The 13,982-nt window shown below is 41.7% G+C and overlaps 1 protein-coding gene across 3 annotated transcripts in view; it reads right to left on the bottom strand.

Annotated features, from left to right (window-relative positions):
• Positions 1-1,309: 1,309 nt before the first annotated feature.
• Positions 1,310-13,982, bottom strand: part of mvb12bb (multivesicular body subunit 12Bb) — a 34,215-nt gene continuing 21,542 nt past the window's right edge. For 2 of the 3 annotated variants that reach the window (XM_063896382.1, XM_063896384.1), the window contains exons 8-10: positions 6,211-6,266; positions 5,595-5,654; positions 1,310-1,708 (exon numbers count right to left, since the gene is read on the bottom strand). In XM_063896382.1, the coding sequence (XP_063752452.1) occupies positions 1,667-1,708; positions 5,595-5,654; positions 6,211-6,266 (158 nt within the window). In that variant the 3' untranslated portion in view covers positions 1,310-1,666. The remainder of the gene's footprint in view (positions 1,709-5,594; positions 5,655-6,210; positions 6,267-13,982) is intronic. The other variant, XM_063896383.1, reaches the window with a different exon arrangement.

Genomic DNA, 13,982 nt, shown 5'->3' with positions numbered 1-13,982 from the left:
TTTTAGACTTTCCGAGGGATTTTTTAATAATAAAATAACAATTGAATATTGTCTCATCCTTCATGATACAGTTGTGCACCTTTTCTAAATATTGTTTTAACTGAAAATGATATACTGTATGCTATGAATTCACCCAGTTGTAACACTTCGAGATGTGAAACTATAATCTAAACACATTTAAAAGGGATTTAACTTCTAGTATAATAGTGATATTTTCAGTTTTTGCAAAGTTTTTCTGGAGCCAAGGTGAAATATGCATTTTTGCTTGTGCAGCCTGGGTGTGTATCTGGATACATATGGCGTACTGTATATATGCACTTTATGCGCAGCGGGGAGGAGGCCTGTCGGAGGCTGTCACTGTGCTCTAGGGCATCACTGACATGAGTGTCACCTTCACGAAGGAGCGTGAAAGCTGTTCCCTCTGCACAGGATTCCTCAGACCGTCGCTCTGATTTCAGCGGCAGAACAGAGGAGTTAACGCGAGCGCTCCTGGAGGCTTGTCATCTGCTCTACGCTTCATTAAACACCTGTGAATACCAAACGCCATTAGGAATGTTGGTCAGGAGGAAAACAAATACCTGCATTGTTAGCAGAATCCATAAGTTCACAAACTGAGCAGGAGGAGAGCGTAATTAACAACGGGGACATTAATCCATTAATGAGTTTCTAATACTAATTACACCTGCGAAAATGTGCAAATGGATTCTGACAATTTAATTAGTTGCAAATGACACATGTGAGCTGGAGTGAGAAGAAAGTGATGTTTTGGTATCCAAGTGTAAATTCTGCTTCTGAGTCTGGCAGCAAAGTGGCAGCAAAGTGTCGTTTGGTTTGTTAAAAAAAAATCACCTAATTAAAGAAATATGTGCACGTAATTTTGGGTAATTAGTAAATGAAGGGTTGTGAATGTTAAATAGTGAGAAACAACTCCAGGAAAGGGTAACTTTTTCTGCTGTTCCTTCAAAAACAATTCTGTATACCGGTGTAAAATAACAAATGCAATAGTCACTAATAACATGTTCACAGAGCTGATCTGTTCTACTCTTAAAGACCTGACTCAGGAGAGCAGTCACTTCTGATGTGGGCGTGCGTCGGGGGGAAAAGGCTCCTGCGTCTCAAAGCTCTGCTCGTTGATGCCACACGCTGCTCATGACGAACTTTGTGATGGAAGGATGCTTCTATTGGAAAATGAACATCAGAGGGACCTGTTTGCGAGTGATGAGGCTGCTCTTTTTGTCTTGCATGTCTGCGTCTCACTGTCTGCACGGTCCTGTTTTAATGATAAGCAAAATGTGAGTCACAGCCAACAGACTTTTGTGAATTAATCTGTTTAGGGACATTTATTAGCTTTATTTGTTTTAGGCCTGACACTATTTCAGTAAATTTAAACAAAACACAAATAAAGAAAAAAATACATTTCAAGATAAATAATAAAATCCTCTAAAATGTAATTTTCAAAGTCATTCCTCATTATAAAAAATACATTTAGTACTGAATCATATTTAAATAAAATCCATTAAGATAAAACTACCTTTTTGTCTTAAATTACATAATATAGCTGTTTTTTTTTCTTTTGAATTACACAGTATTTTACAAGTACGCATGATCCTTTCAGTCAGTGGTGTTTCAGTCGTTGTGTGTCAGGGGGTGAACACATCGTGGAAGGTCACACAGCGATACTTCGCTCTGTACTGAAGTTGTAGTAAAACTGTAGGAGAAGAAGAAAACGTGATCAATAAAACATGGTAAAAAAGCATAAAACAGAATTTACCTGCACCATCTTAATACCAAATAAATAAAAGTATATATGTTTAGAGAATGCTTAAAAATTCAAGAGAGCACAATCATTTAAAACACTCTGTGAATCATCCTAACTGATATTAAGTTGAACTGTAGCTTGAATATGTATGATTAAATATTACTCTCTTATTGGTCAACAATTATACCTACAGCAGAATGATCGTGAGAGGGTCGTCCAGAATTTACATGACAAAACTGACAAACACTGCCCCCCTCTGGCGTAGCATGGGCATTACTCTCCAATAAACAGGAGGGTTTCAAACTACAATGCTTGACTGATGTGGCATTAACAGCACAAAGGTGTATAGTGGATTCTATAAATCATTATTTTACTTATCTACATTTAAATGATAAACTTTGGTGTCAGAAGTATATTTTGTCATTAACCCAATTACTCTATAACAAATGTTGTTGATATTATTCAAATGACGCACAATTGCTCTTAGTCCTGAAACAGATCTACAGTGTATATGAAACACGCTTCTGTGTGACAGATAATTGTATTTTAAAAAAAAATGTTTTAACAAAGTGCAGGGCTTTGCCTCAGCAGAACTCACTTTGGATCCAAAGCCTTTGCTTGCCTCAAGTTTCATCACAATGGAAATATTCTCAAGTTTTAAACAGTGACGACAACGGAGATGTTACATTTGGGAAAATTAGAGAAATGGTAGTGGATTGGTACTTCATATATCATAAATGATGTATTACAATCAGAATCCAAAGAGAAAGCAGTATCAGTGATTGCCCAACATTATTAGCAGTTCCAATAAGTACTCAGACCTTTATCTGATATATTGTAAATTATACAAATCTACTTTATGAATTAAATTAGAAAGATTGAAAAAAGACCAGTTTATTATGCAAGTGACTTAGGAAATTGAATGCTTGACAATAACTAACAGTATAATGTTTGATTACATGTTTATCAAACTCTATTCACTCTTCACATTAATGACTTTGATGTGGGTGTAGTTCCACTTGCTGAACAGTGAGGTTTTGTGAAACAAAGTAGTGCAAACTTCACCAACTTAAAAAGTTGTATTACTGCAACACAGCACTAGGTGATGCTGTATGATCACTGAAATAAGTTTCCAAATCTCCAACAGAAGCCATGGAGCCACAAAATCTCGGACCGGGCTCTTTCGATCACACTACCACCATCCTGATTCTCATCTACTCTAGCGGAAGCTGCAAGTTACCCAGGAGCCTGTCAGGTATCACAAGACCTTTAGCTGATAACAGATTTTGCCCCCACCATGCAAAAATTCCGTCTCAACATCTGGCACGGTAAATAAATAATCCTATGTGCACGTGGTTGTGTGTGTGCTGATGATGGATGGGGGAATGGGGTGTTATCAGGGAGAGCATGTATCAATGTCTGCCAGTTTTATACACAGGCTGACAGGACAGTGACACAGAAGAACATGGGCGGCAGTCACCCAGACGAGCCCAGCTTCATTTCCTGTCCCTGCTCCACTGCCAAAAATATGTGACATGTTGTCTTCATTAATTCCACCTCTATTTGGAGCTCTCCCACTCACACCTCTCACACAGCCCTGTACACCACTGCCCCTCCATACATTCACACACACTGTACACACTCCCTACAAACACTGAAGGCCCATCATACATAGGTGCTAATGAAAATCTTGTCATGTGTGCATACGCACTTCTTTCCACCCTAGCATGCTCCCTCGGAAAATCATTAGCCAGCCGCCAACAACATTTTTCAGCAGAGCAAACTACATAAAGATGTCACTTTAAATCGCGTACTAATTAACACTTAAAAAGACACAAATTAGATATGCGTGGCTAAAAGCAATTATAATATCCGCAAGTTTTGTGAGTCATTTGGGAAATGAAAAGAATGCCTAATTGCTGGAACCAACATCATCTGAGACATGGCTTAAGTGATGCCTGTTAGGAAATGGTCTTATCTGCAACTGGGGCTGTGATTACAACAGTTTTCCTCAATTACATGTGCATATGTATAATTCTTGAAAGTACATCTCTTTCATGAATCTATATTTTTTAATGGGTTTGGAAAGAGGCAATTAAGTTCTGTGCCTAAAGTGCCTACGGTTTCTGAAGAGGAGGAAAAGAGCTCCACAGTTTGAGCACGGACAGTGACCTCTTCTGGACAACAGGAGAAGAAAATGCTCAACAATATTTAGAAATAAGGGTACAGTAGAGTTTCACACTCAAACAGCTTTAACTGATATTCTATCTTGTGGTTTTACATTAAAACATGTGGTGCTACTTCTGCAGAGGCCTTGATAATAGAGAGAAGTGTGTATACTATGTTTACAGTGTGAATTTGATTGAGAAAAACAAGCAAAACTAAACAAAGAACAGGAAAAAAGAATCCAGACAAGAAAAACCTCTGCTGTCCAACGTGTTTGCTACAATATCCCTGACTATATTTCGCCTCTTGTTCTGCAGATATCATCGAGGGATAATAACAAGGGGAGAGAAGTAAAAATAACACAATGGTGAGGGATGCTTCCACTTGGAAACTAATTATCAAGCTAAGCTGTGACTTCATCCTCATCAGCCTGGCCCCACCATTAATCTTGTGCTGTCGTCCACTTCACTAAATCCTGTGTGTTACACTATCTCACATTTACTTCATCAGCTCCAGCGCGGCTGTAATTAATGATTTCTCATGCCCCTTCCCTTCCCTTCCCCAGCTCAGCTCACCATGTGTCCTCCTGCTAATCACACTCCCTGAGAAGGAGAGGAGAGGAAGAAGGAGGGAAAAAAGAGAAAAGGCAAGAGCATATAGGATGAGCAGCCTGGCTGTCTCCCACCCTGGAACACACACTCAAACACGTACACGCCATTAATACCTTCACTGACAATGAGCTTCATTCAGATGACCATATGACAAGATGGCGACTCTGTGTGATTTGGATAGTATGTGACAGAAGACAGAGGCAGAGTGCAGAACAGACACCCGGTTTGATGAGGGAGTGTTTGCTCTGTAACACATCTCAAACCCAACAGCACCTGTTCTTTTACAGTGGTCTGTCACTTCCTGGCAGTTCTGATACCAAGATACCGTGCTAATGAGAGAGAAGGGGGGGTTGTCACTCTTTAAAGCACACACACACACACACACACACACACACACACACACACACACACACACACACACACACACACACACACACACACACACACACACACACACACACACACACACACACACACACACACACACACACACACACACACCACACACACACACACACACACACACACACACACACACACACACACACACACACACACACACACACACACACACACACACGCACCCCCTTTCTTTCTCTTGCTCTCCCAAACACACGGGCTGCACACAGATTTTCTTCCTACGGATGCCTGCAGGCTACAGTGTTTCATCAGAAATGGGCAGGACGTTGTGGAGCTTTTATTTGCTCTGCATGGACTTTTCCGCTATTGAAAATGAAGCCGATTGGAAACTTGAAAAGTGAAACATGCTAAATCTGACCGGGAAAAAGCTCCCTAAGACCTACAGCACTGTGCGAGGTGCTAGATTGAGCTGTTTGAAAGAAGAATTGGGGAATAAAAGTCAAGTGTTTTTGGAACGGGAGACAAAGCTTTTAGGAGAGAATGGCTGCCTCGCCTGGCCATGCTTTTATTCAATTGGGGCTTAGTGGAGCCAACAGGGCCTCGCTGTCTCAGACACTTAATTACAACCCCAAGACCGTTTGCTTTGCATTCTGGGCCAGCGGCGTCAGTGGCAGCCGAGCGTTGCAGCCTCTACTCACTTCCTCCTCGATCTCTGCCAGGGATTTGATCGTAATGCCCATTAAATTGACTTGCTGCATCTGAAATCAAAAGCAGGGAGAGGAGGAGGGAGAGGAAGAAGAAGAAGGGAAAAAAAAACACACACAAGAAACATGGCGGTTAGGCTCATGGCTAAGTAAGCATGCTTAAAATCTTTAATCCTCTCCCTCTCCGTGTCAATACAAACGGGGCTATAGTGACAACCGCCGCCAGCCAGCCAAATGGACTGCATTGAGCCAGCTCTGCCTGACTGCACACATTCATCACTCAGTCTGGAGGAACAGAGAGGAAAGGACGGAGAGCAAAGGAAAGGAAAGGATGGAGAGGAAAGAATAGGAAAGGAAAAAGAAGCACTGCAAAAGAAAGGAAAGGGAAAGAGAGGAATTGGAAGGAAAGGAGTGGAAAGGAAGCAAAAGGGGAGGACAGGAAAGGAAAGAATTAAGGGCTATATACTGTAAGCAAGGAGCACATACTGTATCATGACCATAATACACAACAGGTTGCAGAACAAGTAGTCGCACAGTGACTCTCATGACCCCTCTCATATTATATGAATACAGCAATCGTTTGGCATTTTGTTCCTCAAATAATCTTTACCTGTTTGGGATTTTCACAAAACTTCTCAGCGATCACAAAGGGCACGTTGTCCAGAGCTGCAAAAATGTAAGAAAACAGAGTTTAAGGTCGAGATAATGTATATATATTACTCATATTCTTTAGTTATTCCACAAAAGTAAGCACAGGTTTATAAAACAGCAAAGCCATTAACAGCCCCATCCACCCGTCACCTCCCCTCCCTCCGTCTACAGAGAGAAGATGAAAGCCTTTTTTTTTAATTCTGTGCTGTATTTGAGTACCTCCACTCTCTCCTCCAACCCAGCCCTTTCCCAACCCTCCTCCACTTCAATTACTCTTGATTATTCCTGATTCTGTCTTGTCTAAGAGATGTTCACCTCGGAAACAAAGACACACTCACACAAGGCAGAGAAAAGCGGAAAGAAGAGAGACAAAACATTCACCAGATATCAAATTTGCATGAAAATAAGCCACACTGTTCAGCCGGCAAAAAGTGGATTGAAATGAGGACTTGCCAAGAGCGTGGTGGTATAATTAGCATTTGACCAAACAAACGAGCTTCAACAGAGCTATAATTAAGCAGGCCTGTAATTAAGTGTATGCCCTTTATCATAATGATCGTGGTTAAAATGGTGTGATGGCTGCCAGTAGATTATTAATGGTGTAACCCCGTACTGCATGCATCCTGCACTGGAATCAAGGTGTCACGACTGTCAGGCTAGAGAGCAGCCCTTTGTTTATAAAATACATTAGGGCCCAAATTAACACAGGGTGACAAGGGACACAAAGCCTCCCGTTTCCAGACTGAAGGGAAAACTGCAGCTGCTTGGCTTCATTATAAAACTCCCAAATCTGGAGGCACAAAACTTGCTGCCGTTGGCTTCGACAGGAGCCCCAAATATCAAGAGGCCAAGCTTCCAACTGGTGTTCTTTTACCCACAGTCCATCAGGCCGCTGGCACAGGAAAAGGAACACATAAATGTAAGCCGAAGCTGTTCATGAGTCATCGTTTGGGAGCCGACACTCCTTTTGGCCTTTCCTGTTCAAAGAAATATTCCAAAGTATGACATTCTAAAATATCCCTCACTTTGACACGTATGTGACTTGCTTTCCTTTCTTGGTTATTACACAGATCCATGGTTTGGTACTTTCCACACAAGTGTAGTACAATGTGATCTTTGTAATCAAAGCATGACCCTCACCCTCATGACCACAGGAAAGCTTGTCTAGTTTCTTGGCTTCCACTCATCTCCCACAGATAGTCGTAACAGGAGTCTACAGCCACGTTCTAACAGGCTACACTTGTGCTTTGAGCTAATGAAAATGTCAATAACAACAATGCTAACATGTTAAGCAGGTTGCATGATTATAACCATGTTTACCGTGTCACTTAAGGTTGTTACTATTTGATAATTAGCCCCAAGAAAGGACAGCTCATACCTATGAGAATGTCTTTAGTTTTGCAGGTATTTATGACTACTAAAGTATTGAACCAATCTTAATGTTGACCTGATGATGGCGCTACATGACAAATAAGGGATCACCAAAGCTATCACAATTCATCCAAAGGGGGAAAAGTCAGCTTGTACCAAATTTAAAGGCAATCCATCAAATAGTAAATAAGATATTTCACATAAAAAACACAAATATCAACATCATGGTTGAACCCGAGGGCAGGGGATCACCGAAATCATTACAATTAATCGACTTGGAACAATTGATGCCTGCAGGACATTTAATGGCAATCAATAGAAAGGCTGTTGAAAAAATTCAGTCTGGGTCGGAGAGGTGGACCAACCAACAGACTGACATTCCCATCCTTATAGCTACTAGCATGGTTAAAAAAATGCTAGTAGTGAAATGTTTAGCCTCCTGTTTTCCCCACCAAAGGCTGTTCAATGCCCCAGTCTTGACAACCACATCCCTGTAAAGCCTTTGGATATGTGGCTATCTAAAGCAGCAAGCAAACCAAGGTGGGTCCAATGACTTGTTTAAGGTCATAAAAACAAGTGAACAAATACGCACTACCGTGTCGCTGTGAGCACCACAGCCAGGCAGAGGCAGGCAGGGAGAATACATTTAAATCAATAGCCAGCAATGGGAAGCCGAGATTGTAGCTGCTGATGGATCTGCGTGGCGCCGACAGATGAATGCAGAGCTGAAGGCCACAGAGTTTCTTTATTGCTCAAGGATTACATTTAAAACCAGATCTCACTTTGTATTCCACCACCATCTATACTAGAGAGGCTATCTTACATCCAGATAAATGGAGAGGCGCAGGTGATGACTTGGTGGTAAGAAATGGATACCATGGTGAAATCCGGAGGTGCAAAGGGCAAAAATAATGTAAATCCAATCTTCTGACCAGGAATCCCACTATGAAGCATGTTCGAGCTGCTCAAATGGCCAGGCTACAGTCCATTAACTCATGACTGTATTGCAGTGTAGGGAATTGGGTGGTTTGGAGTATGTGAGCGCAGAGAATATGAAAACATCTGGCAGGAATTTTGGTACAATGACTATCATGATGATGATGATGATGGTGGCGGCGGCGAACGCAGAGGTGGCGTTAAGTAAGGAGGACCCTGTGGCTTGAGTGATTGTAGTGTAAAGAACGGAGTCAGCACAGGCCCCGTGTGGATCATTGCCTTATTAATGGCTCCGTCAGGTGCGATGAGCAATGGCTGCATTGTCATCTCCAGCCCCTGGGCACAGATGAATGGCTGTTTCAGGGCGGGAAGGGCTCCCTCGTACGCTGGGCTGAGCACTAATCCCTCACTCTTCCATTGTTGGATGCACTGTCACCCAGGACTTCAGCAGCGCCATACATTGCATTTCCAGGGTTCTACCAGACATGGCCGCGCACACAGGCGTACATACAAAACACACACACACACACACAAACTACACCGAGGTGCGCTCCCGACACTGATGACTTATTGAAAGTATGCACGGGTGACCAAGCGTACCCCATTTTACCTGAACTCAAGAGTGACACTTTAGGAATGTTGATGAACTTTTATTGTACGCTTCACTAATTCAGCAAAATGGCATTGATCTCTGTCTACTTTGATTACTAGGGCGTATCTGACTCGCACCTGAGATAAGTGAGAAAGCCACGGCCAGGCGAATGAGCCTCTTTTACGTGTATCTCATGAAGAGCTGATTCCTATTGTTAAGTACGATAAAATAATAAGAAATAATTTGTAAAGCAACTGGTTCAAGCTCTATCAGGAACCTGGTGTATTTTATATTCCAAACAATTGGATGTTGTCTCCTCTCTTTGTGTAGCCAGGCTAGACATTGCCATACCTTTCCTGTCGGCGTGACTCTCAATTTGAGGCGGATTCTTTATGCAGACCATGGAAATGCTATTCTAGTTGCAGACCCTGCTCTCTGTCACCTCGGCAGATAATGGTGAGTAGATGAACAGAGAGCTGGAGGAGGACCCCCTCTGCCCACTCACAGCCCTTAGCCCCTCTCTGACATGAGAAATAGTGCCCAGGCCTGACAGCATCTCGGAGACATATTGTAGTTTATTTTGTCGCCCGGGCATGCCATCTGTGCCATTCCAATAGAGGGTGTGTGTTCAGGCTGCTGCAAGAGAGAGGGCGCGAGGCTCCGGGTCCCTCAGTAGCTCTGCAGCCACGGCAGGTCATTAGTCAAATTGCCTAATGAGAGAGAATACAAATGGCCCCCTACCCTGACAGGAGGAATTTTGGAGGTGTCAGAGCTCCTGACCCGTGCTATGAGAACAGATGATAGCGAGTTGCTATTTTCAGATTCTTTTAATGACTATGGCTCTATGAAACCCATTCTTTTTCTTTTATCTTTTTCCCTGCTTTTTCAAGCCCTCTCGACAGACGAGAGGGAAATGAAAAAAACAAAAAACTTTTCAATGCATTAAAACTCTCACTTGCAAAAGTGGAAATGTAACTTTTGAATTATTTAAATGTTTACTGGCGAGTCAATTAACATTCTAAAAAGCGCAATACGTTGATACTAAAATAAATCTTGCACTGAAATGATGTTGAGGGTTTCTGATCATCTATTTTTATTTGTTTCTGCCGGGTGTGCGCAGCTTGTTTTCTCGGTCTGACTCTGTGGTGTGTGCAAGCTTCTGTTGAAATTCTCCTGACAGCGAGTCAGTTGGTTCATACTTAAATATTAATTTCATCTCATCCAAATGTAAACAAATCTAAATGTTTCTAATGCCAAGAGTAGTATGCAAGACATCTAGCGGATGGATGTGGGTTTATTTACAAACTGCAGGCTGGGACATCTACACACTCATGTTTACAGAGAGAAACTGAGGACCGAAAACAGAAAAAGCAGCACCAAGGGACTAGAAAGAGGTTGAACCATTTTACACAAGCTTGCCGTTTGTCCACTTTGAATATTTTTCAAAAGAAAAGGTGCTGTAAGTTCTTAAGAGATATTAACTCACTTTGTTTTGGAAATGTTACAGATGCATCACCATTGCGGAAAAAACAATAGCCATATCAAATGTTCTCTACAGTCTAGTTTGAACTGCAGGGCAAAAGCAGAGTGTTACCACAAAGTGAACAAACAATGTTTGCCTTTAGGTCAGAGGACAAAGGGAATTAGATTGTAAGCAGTAGTGTTCAGAGACTACTTTTAAAGCAGATGTGCGTTTCACTGGTTGGCGTCAAACTGAGGAATTGTCTACATGATGATTTAAAAGGTTTTAATTATTTTTCAATTATGAAGCTGCAGTAATCTGTACATTTAAATTAGCTAGAATTGTAGTTGTGCACGACTCTGGATTCATTTTCTTTCTTATGTTACATGTTAAGAAACTGTTTTTGTCAAACCATCTATTTATATGGTTTATGTAGGTTTTGCGTATCTGTCAGCCAAGATGAGATTTTTTCTGCGCTTTGCTACATTTCAGTGGTGGGTAAATAGTTTACTCTGAATCTGTTTTTTTTATTTTATTGTGCACTACCAGGAGCAGAACAAAACAAAAAGTTCCGTTGTATATTACAGGTAACCCTAATCTCAACATAAAATCTCAACGAAAAAACAATAGATGGCAATAACAGTAAAAACAAAATCCAACATAGAAAAAAACTTCTTCACAGAGGGAAGCAAAATGGCAAGCTTATGTAGAATGACCCACTTACTTTTCCATCTGTGACAAGCATTCCTTGAAATGTGGTAGTGGGTAGGGAGCCAGGAGGCAGCCCCAGTCGGGCGCTGCTCCATCAGTCTTCCAGAAAGTGGGCAGAGCCAGCAGCACCTATGGTGAGCTGGCCACAAACACTGCTGCATAACACAGAATGCTCCGAGGAGGTGTTTGCTTACTTCTCTAAAACAAGCAGTGTATATGTCATGCAAATATGCAAGATATGCCACTTGTTAATTTCAAAACCAAAAGTCTTCAGTGATCTGGTATAAATACCAAACCCAAATTACCTTGTTTTTTTAAGTGGCCTGTGCTGGATAGGGCTTCTCACTGGCTAGCTATTGAGCGCTCCCGTGGAATTAAATGGACAATCAGACTGTAATCAGCAGCACAGTGTCTTTTAAGACATTGCCATGGCACTGGCATTGATCCCCAGCTGTGGCTGCTGGTAAATGTGCAGCAGAATGTGTGTATAAATGGGGTACGCCTCTCTGGACAAGTGTAAAAGCTGGCAGAGGGCTGACAGTAAATTGCATGTGCCGGATGGGACACAGCAGAAGGCACAATTACACAAATCCCCTCTTAATTAGCGGTTCTGTGGGCAAACTAACCCGTAATGATGCGAGGGATGTGGCGAGCCCCAGAAATCCTAACAAGAAACACTCACCAGCACTGGAGACTGGGTCATATGGCCCCGGTTCCCCTCAAGTTGCGACTGACTTGTGATCTGTTTTGATCAGCGCAGCTGCAGGAGAGGATTCCCATGTCCGCCCGCTCCCCTCCACCCCTAGCCCTCGCTGAGCTGCTTGCCCTCTGGACTGTGGGTAAAGCAGCAGGCCCTATGTGGTTGTGGTGGCATTATTAAGTTCTCCATGCTCACAGTACCAGGCAATGTAAAGTGGCATCTCACACGGTGAGTAATGAACTGTGCCAGAGTGGAAGCAGGAGGGATGACAGCCAAAGAGGCCTCCTTGGCAGCCACTAACCTGGGCATCCACCAATTTATCATCCCCTAGAACCAATCCACCAATGCTGCGCTGCCATTTGTCATTAATTATGCTAATAAGGACACCATTACTCTCCTGATGAAACAGGCCACTGTTATTAGTATAATGCATTTACAGTTTGATACATATGCATTTGCTTATTGTGTGGATTAGTGGAAGAGAGACATTTTGCATTACTTAAACAAAAAAAACCTTACACCTATCCCCTAAAATATTCAAGCAGAACTCCACGGAGGCCGAGACCTTTCTGAACACACTAATGGAGTATGATAAAATGACATAGATACTATCTAATAATCATGCATTACTCCTTGCACCTGAACATAAAAGAGATCCCAACAATATGTAGACACTGATGTGTGTGAACTTTTTCACAGCAGACTTCATGGCTCTAAGCAGACCAGCCTGAGCAGAACTATTTAATATAGCTTCTGAAAGCCCCAGATGCCCTTTTCCAAAACGACTTCATTCCCAGAATCTCATTGTGCTTTCTAAATCATACCACAGTATGTATTAGAAGATCATTAATTACAAACTTAACAAGTCAGCAGAGCCATTAAAAGATCTTTAAGGCATATTTGACCATAAATCTCCTTAAACTATATTTAATGACTGGATTTTTGTGAAATATTTTTTATCAAGTTCTAATTAGACATGTGATAACAAACCCTGCTGTACATGGGGCAAATGAGGGAGCCATGACAGGCTCATCCATTGAGGCTGTCCACGTCTGGACACTGAAACTAATGGAGCACTGCTTCTATCTCAGGGATGGATAGAAAGCAATGAGGGATGAGACTCCAGAGTCCAGTCCGGCCTGCAAATGCACTCATTTAAAGTCTCTTATTTGACTGTAATAAAGGCTCAAAAAATGCCTAAAGGCCTCAAGGCTCCAGTCAAAAATTCCATTACGATTCATTCAGGATTGATCCCCAAATACTTAATGGCACCGTCACACTAGGATCGATCATGTTTCCAAAATAACCTGGATAGTCTAATCGGATTTCTGAAATATTGGCGGGGTGAATGCCAACTGGACTTTTTTGTAAGGGTGTTAAATGTGTTGAATCTGAAAGTGCTTTTTGACTGAGGAGACATAGACGAATAACACAAGTAAACAGGTAGGTACTTTAGTTACAAATCAGATGTTCTCCTTTCAACTACTCAAGTTATCCGGAAAACACACAGAATCCAGAATTACAAAAAACACGTTTGTTTTAACAATCTCTCCCAAATTAACAAGAAAAAAAAGTTTGTCTTGAGTCTGTTTTTGATCCGATCAAATCTTAACAGTCAAGAATGAGCATTAATGTTTTGCACAATAAGACCTTTGAGAGAATTTCACTGAATGACACTGCTAATAACTCTCCTAACGCCTTCCTCAATTTTTTGTGTTTTCTTCTGACCAATCACATCTGGTGTGGTTTTTTGTCAATCCTTTGATTCAGTTTTGCTGTAAAAAAAAAAAAGGACAATAAGCTGCTATTTAAATTGGGATAATGCATAAGCAGCCCAAACCTAAATCTAAATTAGGGTAAATTCAAACACTGCAAAATCTCAAAGCCATCAAAATATTAAGAAGAAGAAATTCAGCCCTCCTCCTTCATAGCATTAGCTGAGGCGAGTAGTAAACTGTG

The sequence above is a fragment of the Eleginops maclovinus genome, chromosome 12 (assembly GCF_036324505.1).
Source record: "Eleginops maclovinus isolate JMC-PN-2008 ecotype Puerto Natales chromosome 12, JC_Emac_rtc_rv5, whole genome shotgun sequence".
Taxonomy (NCBI): Eukaryota; Metazoa; Chordata; class Actinopteri; order Perciformes; family Eleginopidae; genus Eleginops; species Eleginops maclovinus.
The sequence above is the reverse complement of the archived record's forward strand: the minus strand, read 5'-3'. Positions and strand labels throughout refer to the sequence as shown.